This window comes from Pan troglodytes, chromosome 6 (genome assembly GCF_028858775.2).
Source record: "Pan troglodytes isolate AG18354 chromosome 6, NHGRI_mPanTro3-v2.0_pri, whole genome shotgun sequence".
Taxonomy (NCBI): domain Eukaryota; kingdom Metazoa; phylum Chordata; class Mammalia; order Primates; family Hominidae; genus Pan; species Pan troglodytes.
In genome coordinates, this window is record NC_072404.2 from 91,297,931 (window position 1) to 91,311,512 (window position 13,582).

At 32.6% G+C, this 13,582-nt stretch overlaps 1 protein-coding gene across 17 annotated transcripts in view; it reads right to left on the bottom strand.

Annotated features, from left to right (window-relative positions):
- Positions 1-404: 404 nt before the first annotated feature.
- CACNA2D1 (calcium voltage-gated channel auxiliary subunit alpha2delta 1) overlaps positions 405-13,582 on the bottom strand; it is a 496,237-nt gene continuing 483,059 nt past the window's right edge. For 8 of the 17 annotated variants that reach the window (XR_010158889.1, XM_009453456.5, XM_009453454.5 and 5 more), the window contains 2 exons: positions 13,166-13,248; positions 405-4,478 (listed from right to left, as the gene is read on the bottom strand). Coding sequence is in view for 14 of the 17 variants with exons in the window: in XM_009453456.5 (XP_009451731.1) it covers positions 4,362-4,478; positions 13,166-13,248 (200 nt within the window). In the remaining 3 variants the exon portion in view is untranslated. Of the gene's footprint in view, positions 4,479-11,392; positions 11,482-13,165; positions 13,249-13,582 lie in introns of all 17 variants that reach the window. The other 9 variants (XM_063815430.1, XM_016957656.4, XM_016957654.4 and 6 more) reach the window with 2 other exon arrangements.

Below are 13,582 nucleotides of genomic sequence, written 5' to 3' on the forward strand. Positions count from 1 at the left end.
TTGACAGTCGTCCCTCTGTGCGTGGGGGGGGATTAGTTTCAGGATGCCCACGTGTATCAAAATCAATGCATACTCAAGTCAAGTCTGGAAACTGGCCCCGCAGAATCTGAGTATAGAGAAAGTAGGCACCTGGTATATGTGGGTTTTCCATCTTGCAAATACTGTATTTTCAATCTGCATTTGGTTGAAAAAAATCCACATATAAGTATATCCATGCGGTTCAAACATATGTTGTTCAAGGATTGACTGTATTTGTGTGAGTTGAGGTTTTTAATTGTAAAAGCACTATTTAATCCCAACTTTTATTTCCACAATCCAGAATTCTCTCTTAAAATTACTTATGACAGAGCCATCTGTCTCTTCCAACTGCATCTTTTAAAAAGCAGAAAACCCAAACCGCGTGGTGACTTTAAATGATAAACTTTTATTCTGAATATACTGTTTTTGCACAAGATTTAACACAACATTTTCTGGGATTATAAATATTTTATAACAGTATTATACAAATTTTTACAAAATGTTTTTATCAGGCTAGGTAATTTTCACAAAAGTGTCAAGAGAACAAAATAAAGGGGAGAAAAGATCTATTGTTCACAAAAGCCAGTTGGCCTTTTGCATGGATGCACACCATTTTAATAAAAGTATTCCTAAAAGCATGATCCGACACTCATACAACACAACAAAAAAGACAGCTTTACTAGGTCACATTATAAACTCAACTGGCATCTACACAAGACAGTATCCCATTAGTTTCAGTGGAATTTGAGATAACGGTGTGAACTAGAAATAAGGTAGATGAAGAGTTGTCTAATTCTTCAAAAATCTGGAATTTTTTTCAACACTCAAAACATTATATTGGTTTGCTCTTTACAGAAATGTACTGTGAATATTGACATTCTGCTATGGGAAACAATACAAGTTTAGATGAAAAAATATTTAAAATTTTGGGCAAGTGAAATAGTCATTTCATTCTATTCTTTAAAAAAAGTAACAACATCCATTTTGTTTCACTAGGTCAGACTATACCATTAAACATTTGAACGTCTAACATGATCAATGGAATAGATTCAGAGTTTTAAATGAAGACAAAATCTTAAGCTTTGTTGGTCACAGACAAAGATTTAAATGAGATTTAAAATACAAGACAGCATCAAATAAGCAAGTAACACTTGGGTTGCAAAGGTCACTTAAAAGGGATACTGCCTATTTGAACCCGATAAGGCCAGTTTTAAAGTTAATAAAAGGAATATTATAGGAAAACTTACAAATGGCAGGAACACTGTTTTTTTTTTTTTTTTCCAAGTTAAGCAGTAACACCTCAAGCATTAGAAACATGAAAAAAGATCATACTAAAATCTTATAGGCCCAGGACCTAAAAATCTCTTCAATCTAACTTGCTAACTATGTCATGTTAAAAACCTGTTACAAATATGGACCACGGTTGGTGTTTGGCAGTAATGCTGGTTGTTTAAATGAGGAAAATAAAAAGAAATCATTAATGCAAAATTCTTTCCTGTTACTCAACACCATTGCCAAGCTCACTTGAACTCTGTTTTAGTGACTAACTACACTAAGCCACATGAGTATAACAAAAATTAGTTAAAGCAGTGTATAAACTTTTTTATTGATCTGTTGTACTGTTCAGTCGTTGGAAATCAATATTAATAACAGGCTATAATTTAAGTTCTTGTCAACATAACTCAGAAAAATACTAAATGTAATATAATAATTTGATGGGATGAGTGTTACTGTCTTAAAAAATATGCTAAAAGCATGAAGACTAGTATTAGTCATGGGAACAACTTTTATTCAGCTTGTTCTTACCCAATTTGTAATTGCATTTGTGGTTGTCATAATATATAACTTTATAGCAGAAAATAAAGGTTTATAGCAAAACTCATGCATATAAATATATTTTGATGGCAACAGAAATTAAATAGGATCCTGCCAAGAGATGCCAAGTTTAACCGCGATTAATACAATAACAATGTAATTGATGAAAACATATACTCGACATTAGCCATGAAAATATATTTAATAGATTTTGAACATAATTTTAAGGTAGTTTGTTGTATGCTGGAAGCAATTCAATTGTTTTAATGTGCATTGTTTATATACACAAACTAACAATTTTATATTTTGATACCCCCTTCCCAACACTATCATGATTTAAGATAGATAGTCTAGCAAAAATTGAACAATAACTTTTAAATATTTAACAAACAACATGATTTAAACATTGTTACTAGAGTGAGAAGTTTTTTTCCCCCACATATATTTTAAATCACTTTGGTGTTTTCTAAAATGTCAATACCAGTTATGAATGACACTACAAAATCACAACAATTCATTAGAAATGGTAACTGATGTCAACTCTTAGAACAATAGTTGGCAAAGTGATTCCATTTCCCCCCCCCCTTTTTATTGAAAAAAAAATCTTAAATAAAGAAATGTACACAAATGGTACCTAAGGTATATTGGTGGTGGGAGGGAATTACAAATGTATGCAAAGCTAAAAACAAAACAAATATTATCTTTTAAGCTACGTTAAATTATTGGTTATATCTTTGATATGTGGAGCATATGAAAGCATGCTGGATAATGTTAATAACTTTGACTTAAAAAGGATATGTAACAAAATTTCCAGCATATACACATACCAGTAATTGGCATGTTCCAAAAAAAGAAAAACTGCATTTTATCATAAAAAATATCTGCATACGTTCAGCCTTCAGTAAAATTATTAACTATTCTTAGAATTACACATTCATAGTTTTTACCTTTTCTTCAAATACTGTTTGCTCCAGAAAATAATTTTTAAAAGCATAAATAATCTGCTACCATATTAGTCTATAATGAAATATCTGATTTACTACACTAACCATTTTCACCAATGAGGCTGTATAAAAAACAACTTTTATTATTCACAATCAAGTATTCATGTGCATACATAGAGATTCAAGGTTTCCTATTTGTTCAGATTATTGTAAAACCCTTATCAACTTGCATGGAAATTTTGGCCAAACGATCATACCATTTAAAATGGAAGGGCAAAAGCAGCAGTAGCAGGAACTTTTGGATTGTATGTGCTACTATTGAAACGAACAAAGAGGAAACCTAGGATGAATCTTCATTGAGAACATATATGTACTTTTCAAAAAATAAATGTGTCAAATCTGATTTATGTACTTAAAATATCTGTACATAGGTTATCAGGCGAAAGCACGAATCTGTATAAAATTCATTAATTCTCATTTCACCATTTATCTAACCCCAATCATTCAGCATTTACATTGCACAGTATATTCAGAGTAGTTTAACAACATTTTAAAGATGACTTAAGTGCATTTACACTGCAAGGTTCAGATTCTTACATAACAATATCACTCAGTTAACTTTTCAATGACTACACTCTACAGTAAGAGAAAAAACAACTGAAAAGTTAAAATAGCAGCAGCATCATGCAAAATACCCTTGGTAAACCAAAGTTCATTTATCACAAGAAAAACATTTCCCCCTCCCCCCTGACAAGCTTTTCTTAGAGCATTTTTAAATATCTGGCTAGCACTACATAACTGTACTGTGAACAAAAGGAACATTACATCAAAGCATTTATTAAGGGCTTGCTTACATTTATGAGGAAATATGTCACGTATTCTAATTTCTCCCTCAAGCACCTTTAGTTTAATGATTTCTTAGTTACTATTTTCAAACCATCAATTCATTACCCCATCAAAATTGAATTGGTCATCAATTGTGTTTTATTTTTGGCAAAGAAGCCGTTCTTCATAAGGCATTTTATTCATGGCAAATTTTTCATAGAAAATTAGCCATTATTTATATTTCAACAATTTAGACCAATGTTAATTCTCTCTTTCTCTATATATTTCAATAATTGCTACTTAAAGCAGGAATTAACTTTTAACAGAAGAATAAGTGAAGGCAAAAATAATTTCTTTCCCCTTAGAGATTTTCTTAGTAAAATTGCAGCAAGTCAAAATTCCAGGTCAATATCAAGACATTTCTTATGGTTCATAAACAATTGTATGGGGAACCCTTTCACATGTAATCACCAACAATGCAACAACAAACTCCCAAATTTTCCAATAGAGGACACGTATAGGATTTTGCTTTGATGTTACACATAGATGATGCAGCATTCACACACGTTTAAGGATCTGACACCCTGACATGCAGCCAGTGGGTGCCTTAGGAGTCTGCGCCTTAGTGTTATGCCATGGTACAGGCCCAGCTAATGTTTGCCTGATTTTATAGCTGACCCTACGTTACTGTAATTGAGGGCAGGGCTCATGTTTTGGCAGGGTCTGGAGTTTAACTATGCAGATTTGGTTTTCAGAAGGTCATAACAGGCGGTGTGTGCTGCCAGATACCAGCCAAAGTAGTAGAAACTGGATTCCAATGATATACCACAGGGAGGGATTTAATCCAGAAACACCACCACAGTCAGTATAATCCTCCTGTTGTTAAAAAAAAAAAAAGAACAGAAAAAGAAAAATCTAAAAATCTTGAAAAATATTTAGTAACACATCTTTCAGAGTAATCCATATTTAGTTCACTTTCTGAACTTACCTTATAAAACTGCTTTAATTGAAATCCAAATAAATTACTTTCTCCTAGATTTTATCATTGAGGAATTTCCCTAGCATCATTTGACAAATGCTTTAAATTTTTAGTTGTAGCTTTTGATGATTATGAAAGAAAATAATAAATGCTGTTTGAATAATATACTAATTTTAAAGAAAAAACTTTCACAGTATCAAAAATCCTATATATTTATAAATGCAAGAAATAAATGTAAAATTTAATAGTAGGTTTTATAATTCCCAAGAATTATGATTTTAGCAACTATGCTCCATATGGTAAAGTTGGGGACTGGTAAAATAAATACATTTCCATTTCCCATACTTCTTATACAATTTATAAGGCTCAACATAGAGTGCAATCATAGCATCTGGACCTTCATCAAGAATTAAAGTAAAATGGGAATAATGTATTTGAACCATTGTTTATGTTGGTTCAAATACATTATTTGGACACATATAGGATTTTGCTTTGCAAATATATATCCAAAATAAAGAGCTAAGCTAGGAAGAGATTTGTCTTGAGACAACCAAGAAATATTAGAATGAATATACTCACATTAACTCCCCAGTCTAGTGGTAGCTCATTTAGTTCCCTCTTAATGCAAAAGTAAAGTATTATTCATCTTTTATTCCTAGGTTCTATATTTGATAACATTTTCCACATCCTTTAATTCCTTTTAACATAGTGAATTTCATTTTTAAAAACCTCCTTATTTTTAAATTTTATTTCAATAGATTTTTGGGGAACAGGTGGTTTTGGTTACATGGATAATTCTTTAGTGGTGATTTCTGAGATTTTGGTGCACCTGTCACCCAAGCAGTGTACAATGCACCGAATGTATGTAGTATTTTATCCCTTACCCCCATTCCTCCCAAGTCCCCAAAGCCCATTATATCATTCTTATGCCTCTGCATCCTTATAGCTTAGCTCCCACTTAGAAGTTAGAACATACAATATTTGGTTTTCCATTCATGAGTTACTTCCCTTAGAAAAATGGTCTCCAACTCCATCTAGGTTGCTGCAAATGCCATTATTTCATTCCTTTTTATGGGTGAGGTGTATTCCATGCTGTATATATACCACATTTTCTTTAATCATTGGTTGATGGACATTTAGGTTGGTTCCACATTTTTGCAATTTTGAATTGTGCTGCTATAAACATGCATGTGCAAGTGTCTTTTTCATAAAATGACTTCTTTTCCTCAGGGTAGATACACAGCAGTGGGACTACTGGATCAAATGGTAGTTCTACTTTTCATTCTTTAAGGAATCACCATACTGTTTTCCATAGTGGTTGTATTAGTTTACATTCCCACCAGCAGTGTACAAAGTGTTTTTTTTTTGTTTTTTTTTTTTTTTTTTTTTTTTTACCACATCCATTATTTTTTTATTATGGCCATTAGTGCAGGAGTAAGGTGGTATCACATTGTGGTTTTAACATGCATTTCCCTGATAATTAGTGATGTTGAGCAATTTTTCATATGTTTTGGCCATTTGTATATCATTTTTTGAGAACTGTCTATTCATGTTTTTTGCCCACTTTCTGATGGGATTATTTGAAAGACCATATATTTAAACATCTTTAAAGAATCTGCTAATCCAAGGTAGATGTTCTAAGAATCAAAATAATAGGTCGAACAATTTTTTTTCAGGATAATTTTACAAAGATTCTAAGCTCCCAAAGAATAAGAACTTTGGCTCTTTTTGTTCACCAGGATTTAATACAGTGCTGCCACATAGTAAATAAAATTATTTCTTTAATTGTATTTTAAGGCAGCAGAACTATTTTGTTAAGAAGAAAGAAAGCTGGGAGAAAAGAATCTATGAAAAAATTTTGGTTTCAATCAATTTACATCCCAAATCTAAATAGAATCATAAAATAATCAATTCTTAGTCTTCATCCTATTTGACCTTTCAGAAGCATTTGACAAATATATGACATTGTCTCCTTGAAATACGTTCTCATGTACCTTTGGCTAATGTACTCTTCTGGTTTTTCTTGAAACTTCTGTCTCTCTCCTTGGCTTGACCTCCTTTCTTTCATGCTCTCTAAAATGTTAGACTTTTCCAGGTGTTACTTCTCTCTCCTTTCTTCTTCTTCCTTTACACTTTGTTCCTAGATGATCTAATCCCCAGTCCTATGGCTTTAATTTCATCTGTTTCCTAATAACTCACTCTTTTGTATGTTCAATCCTGTATTCTCCTCTGGTCTGTGTATTCATTGATCTCTACCTTTCTCCTCTTGTATGTCTCATAGGGATTTCAAACTTGACTTGCCCCTAATATAATTCTTCTGGTATCAGTAAATAGCATGGCATGATCTTGACCTCCCTGGGCTCAGGTGATCCTCCCACCTCAGCCTCCCAAGTAGCTGGGACTATAGGTGTGCACCACCACACCTGTCTAATTTTTTATATTTTTTGCAGAGTGGGGGTTTCAGCTGGGAATCCATCCTCTAACTCTAGCTTCAAAATACATCCCCAAACTTACTGCTTGTCACTACTGCAGGTCCAAGTCACCATTACTTCTTGCTTCCACTTTTGCAAAAGCTGTCTCACTTGTCCCATGGCTTCTACTCTGCCCTTTTATAAACGCTTCTCCAAAAAGCAGTCTTCTTAACACCATACATTCTTTCACTCCCTGCTTGACATTTCTCATCATTCTCAGAGCAAAATCTACATTCTTTATTGAGGTCTACAAAGCCGTATGAGGTCTGGAGCCTGGCTGTCTCATCTTCCCACCTTCTCCTCTCCCGCCTACTCACTCTGCTTCAATAACACTGGCTTTCTCTGCAACAGGCCAAGCTGTTTACTGCCTTTGCGTTTGTTCTTTTTGTTCAGATGCTTCTCTCTCCAGGTAGGGTAAACAGATAAAAAACAGGGTACCAGTAACAATTGAATATCAGATTAAAAAAAAACAAATACTTTATATAAATGTATTTCATACACAGAAGAGTGGCTAGATACATAGCAACGATTTGATAAATGAAGAGTAGGTACTCAATAAAGCAGCACACATGGACTGGTTAGAAACACTATGAGGTATTAACTTAAAGAAGTCATTGTCACTTAACCAGGAGTACTCCCCAGTTATGATTAAGTGTTAATTTGAATAAAAATTACCACACAAGACCCGTTTGTGTATTAATAACATATTTTGTCATCTTTATACTCTACAAATGTGTTATGGAAAGAAAAATATTCTCTTTGGCCCTTATTTCACTGTTTTTATTTTTATATATAATTTTTGTTTAATTTCCTCTGTGTGATGATGAGATATGTCTGTTTCTATTTGGGAGGTGGTAGTTTAGATAAGTTATTTGGGCTCCCTGTGGTGTGCATGTCAATTCACACTGAAAAATGTGCCTTTTAAGTTTCCTGATCATGTCTTCCCAAGCATTTTGCATGGTGCAAGTCCATGTAATGTATTTCATAGAATCATTTCAAGTCTTATTATGGCATACATTCTACACAAATGCACTGATGTGGGAGGAACTCAGCATTATTTCTGTCCTACAGAGACTGAAATCCCACTGACACCATGACCAGATATAATAAATCGGTCTGATTTTTAAATGATTATTTAAGTAGAAAATAACAGATTGGTACTTTCAGTTTAGAACATTAAAATGGAAAAAGAATGCAGTGCCAATATTATATATATATTTATTTTAAAATATGATAAAACTAATTTTATTAGACTTCCTTATAGGGGAACCTCTCTTAAAAGACTGTGTTATTAAAGATATCAACTAAGAATTCTTTATTCCTTTCTCATTACTCTTTAAAAAATCTAAACCATAGTAAAATTCATATGGTTTTTGCCCCAAAGTTTTCTTTATACAGCATGCGTTACCAGTGGCTAAAATCTTTTGAAGTTACTGTTGCTAAACTCTTACTCTGCCTTTCTTTCCCCATTCAGAACCTGGGACAACTAATTGCATACAGTACAAGCTTAATAATTTTTAATTTATTAAATTTAGAAGTACATGTTTCAAAAGAAAATGTTCTGGTCATTTGGCTAAAAGGTTTTTGATCTTTTTTTCTGAATTATAGCCATCATTTAATTTCCTTCAAAATGCAAATCTCTGGTGAAGACAGCCATCAAATCATGGACTAACTTTTGAATTCAGGTAAGTCTGTACTAAAGTTACCACCAGCAACTTTGAAGAAAATCTGTATTTAAAAATTTTTAGGCATGTAGATACTGCATAATAATAGGAATAATGCCCCTAGCAAATAATTTGTTCTCCTACATGTCACCTTAACACTCTTACACATTAACTCGTGAGATAGGTAGGTAGTATATTTATTCAACTCTTTAAATGTAGACAGATTATGTACCCAATAATATGCTTTATAAATTGGGTTTGCATAAAATAATAAATTTCTCAATGGACAGAATTGGCTTGCTTTACTTCTTTGATTAATAAATGTTAGCTTTTTGAGTCTTCATAAACTTGTTATCAAAAAGTCTTGTTTGAACACTTGAGTTCTGATGAAGTCCTCATGGTATGGAGCTTCATAACTGTTTTTGTATAATCTATATCCTTCTGGACTCTACAGGGTATAAGGGCCCCTTGGTAGGCTTTGGAGATTACACTACCATTCTACCTTGCTTGTGAGCAGAACCTAATCCAACAGAAATTGCTAGTTTTAGCCAGACTACATTGGAGCATAGACCATAACCTTTATGGTCCTTAATGTGAGAAACAACTGCCAACTAACATTTCAGTATTTTTTGTAATGATTTTTTTCAACTTAATTGTTTCAGAGAAAATAATACTTCCTTTGATATCATTATATCAACATTCAAATAGCACTAGGTGGATTCACTGTTCTATACTGATAACTGTGTTTTTAAATACTGAAAGCATATCTTGTTAATGTAAAATATACATCATCGATATTATATATTCCTTTGATACAATAATATAAAGGAATCTCAAGTGTTTTCTTTTTGGAGATCAGAAGGATATAGATTATACTTCTACAATTATGAAGCTCCATACCATGAGGACTTCATCAAAACTCAAGCAAATGAAAAAGCTAACATTTATTAATCAAAGAAGTAAAGCAAGTCAATAATTGTCCATTGAGAAATTTATTATTTTATGCAAACACAATTTATAAAGCATATTATCTGGTACATAAACATCCTAGTTGAGTCCATGGTGATATATAATTATTGCCATGATAGATTTATAATTATGGTTCAAGGAAAGTACCATAATAGGAAAATGTTATTTTGGTGGTGGGGGGGGGGGGTGGTCTTAGGTTAAAAAGATTTTAAAGTCACTAAAAGACTTTAAAGTCACTGTTGCTATATATATATATATTGGAAATGGAGTCTAGCTCTGTGATCTAGGCTGGAGTGCAGTGGCACGATCTCAGCTTACTGCAACTTCCACCTCCTAGGCTCAAGCAATTTTCCTGCCTCAGCCTCTGGCGTAGCTGGGACCACCATGCCCAGCTAATTTTTGTATTTTAGTAGAGATGGGGTTTCACCAGGTTGCCCAGGCTGGTCTCGAACTCCTGACCTCAGGTGATGCACCCACCTCAGCCTCCCAAAGTGCTGGGATTATAGGCTTGAACCACTGCACCCAGCCGTTGCTATAAGTTTTTAAGAGAAAGGTAAAAAGAGAGCTGGCCTACTCAAGAGCAATACTTATATATTTTTTAGTGTAACTGATAACCTATAAATCTTATCTAAAAATTCTATGATTGACAGAAGTAAGCTTTTGAATCAAAAGGGAAAATAAGGACAATTATAGAAATATAATTTGATTACACTTTTCTTGTGTAATGGTTGACTACCTATGAACTTCTTTAAGGAATCAATAATAATTCAAATAATTGCCTATATATCAATTTTTAAAATGTGTATATGAAGATATTAAGGCAACGTTTCCTTACTTTGGAGTCTTTTGCCATGAAAACCATTCTTTTATTATGCCAGAAGACTTGTGGTTATTTTCTGAGACTCCCTCTGCTATTCTACTCCCCACCCTCTATCACCCCTGCCTGTGAATTCACTCCATTCATAGTAATGGCCACATCTCCATCTAGTGGCTTCCTAATCAATGACTACCTGGAAACCAATGACACAAAAGTGTGTGCTCTAGTAACACAATCATGATGATTCCAGAGCATTAGAAAAGAAATTGCAAAACAGTAAATGAAGAACTAAATGCAAATCCAAGACCCAAAACATCTCTTTAGTAGTATTGAATAGAGAACTCAGAAATTTCTTAAAAGATTAATTAATAATTTTGGGCTAGATAATGTATATTAAATAAAATGAACTTAGAAACTAGAAGCACTTATTCTAAAATATTTCAATAAGAATATTTTGGGAGTAAAAATCTAAAAAGTTATTTAAGTCAGATTTATTTTAAAAAGTAGAAAAATCTGAAAGGAATTGAAAGAGTGCATTAAATTTGTGTTAGCATCTTTTGTAAATAAATTGAGATAACCACCTCTAAAAATTGTCATTAGGTAGTTCTCATAAAATACCATGAAGCCTGTATATCTGTCTCTGCAATGACAATTTTTACACAAAAACTTTATGAAAAATGATTTTTACATAAATATTGAATATGTTTCATTTAGGATTAGAAATGTACATGCCATTTGAAATCAGCTATTTACAAAACAACAACATTGGTCCTGAGATTTTAATAACCTGGTTTCAGGAACATTAATATCGCAGATTTAGGAATATGGGTGATTTTCTAAAATTTCAAGCCAAAAACAAAAACTAAGAAAAATTAGAGAAAGTGACTGACCATCCACACCACATGAAAACTTGCAGTAAAATGAAGATAGGAGCTGACATCATGGTACAGGCATGACTCGTTGTGCACTTAAGTTGATCCTATTAATAACGGGCAAAGTAGCAAGTATAGGAAAAGGAAAGAAAACACAGAAAAGAAGACATACAAGATGAGATTTCATGCAATTTGCTGGCAGTTAACGTGAGTCTCCATCCAGAGCAGATTCACAGTGACCATTGCAAATAAGCATTACCAAAATAACTCCACTGCTAAAGAAACACAAGATATTATTAGCACACCAAGCTACTGAGCAACAGTTGTACTTTCACACACAACCCATTTATAGGAGCTTCAATTGCTGAACATTTTTGTCTTGGTCAAATCTTTTTAATGGCTTGATCATAAGATATAGCCTCCTAGAATAATATTTTGGGCAATAGGGTTTTAAGTCATTTTTCAAATTCATCTGAATTTAATATTCCTAGTGTCAAAAAACTGGTGACAAATAGTTGATGAGCGAAGTTTCTCTAATGAGTGACATGACCCTTGGCCCTTCATAAAACATTCTTTGGGAAATAATTTTACATGGGCAACCTGCTGAAGTTGCAGTAGACAGAATAACAGGAGTCCGCCTATCTGGACTTAATATATCTTAAAAAAAAAAAAAAAAAAAACCCTTAGTTGCAATGTTGAATTACTCTCCCTAGCAAGGATCAATAATCCCTCACAGAGATAACTGGGATTGACTGGCTAATACATCTTTCATTTTTAGTCCTCATTACTGATTTTATTACTTCTTTGCGCTATTTTTAATTTATATTATCTAATTGCATAATATTATCTGTGAAAATGTTTTGTCCTTTCTGGGACAAATGCAGCTATGTATTTGAGTAGGTAAACTAAATAACTCAAATAATTTATGGGATAATGCTTTACAAGTTTGGATATTCATTGGTGTGTGCACACACTGAAGAATCAGAATTGGGAAGTATTGTATTTAAAATTAGTTAAAAAGAGGTAGACAGAGATTTTTATGTAGACTTCATCTTTGAGAATAGATTAATATTTCTTAAGAATTTTAAAAGCATAAAGCTAATGTAGTACATACTGATCACGTATTACCTACCTTGTATATAATCAATACACAGTAAATCAGAATAGTATTTATTTATTAGAGAAAGATAGCTGAACTATAGGAAAAGTAGTAAGCCATCTTTAAGTGACATATATTAAATATGATTTGTAATATTTTATCAAACCCTATGTAATTGACCTGGTCTAATTTCAAACACTAGAAAAAGAAATTAGTACAATTAAAGGAAATAATAGAAGTCTAATATGTGATAGCATCAGAAACCATCCAAAAGAAACTAGAACTCTATAATAATAAGACAATGGCTGTATAACAGGTTTTTCAATTCACTGAAGACAAATATAACTAACAAAAATATAATAAAATTAACTTTTATATCTTCAGGATTGGAATATAAATGGAGGCAACAAATATACCATAATTAACATTTACTATGAGTTAAATTGATTGGAATTGTGTTTGAAAGCACAATTTCTGTGGGAAGGACATATAAAAGAAGCAACTGTCAAGTTTATGCTAACCATGAAAACTACTGAAATGAAAAAAATCTACCAGCAAGTATGTCATGTTAATGAGAAAAACTATGGTTAAGACATTATGTTTGAGTTAAAATTGCAATTTGTATCCTTGAATTCTTGCGGACAGTGACCATTAATTTATAGTATTTTAATCCAGTAGAAGTGTGATCTTACCAAGACATTGTTATCAAAGCAGACATCAGGCCCTTTTCGGTATCTGGGTTGCTTAACCATGTCACAAGGATTTGGACCGTCAGCTAAAAGAGACTTGTTAAGGAATCTCATGTTAGTTTTTTTCACATGATTAAAAATAAATACAATGCAATGTATTTCCCAAAACATGTAAGAGAGATAACTTATACATCATTACTCTCATCCAACACAATTCAAGTACATAGGGATTTAAAGAACTAAATTGTGAATTATCCTTTTCTGGGGCATGTGTAGCATAATTATTCTTGACATTCCAACCAAATTTTGAGTGAGGAATCGATTCTGCCTTTGCGAGGTGATCAGAGCAGTCTAATAGTTTTCTCTTTATGAATATAAACAATGTGACAAGATTCAAAATGCATTAAGATGGTTTTCCTT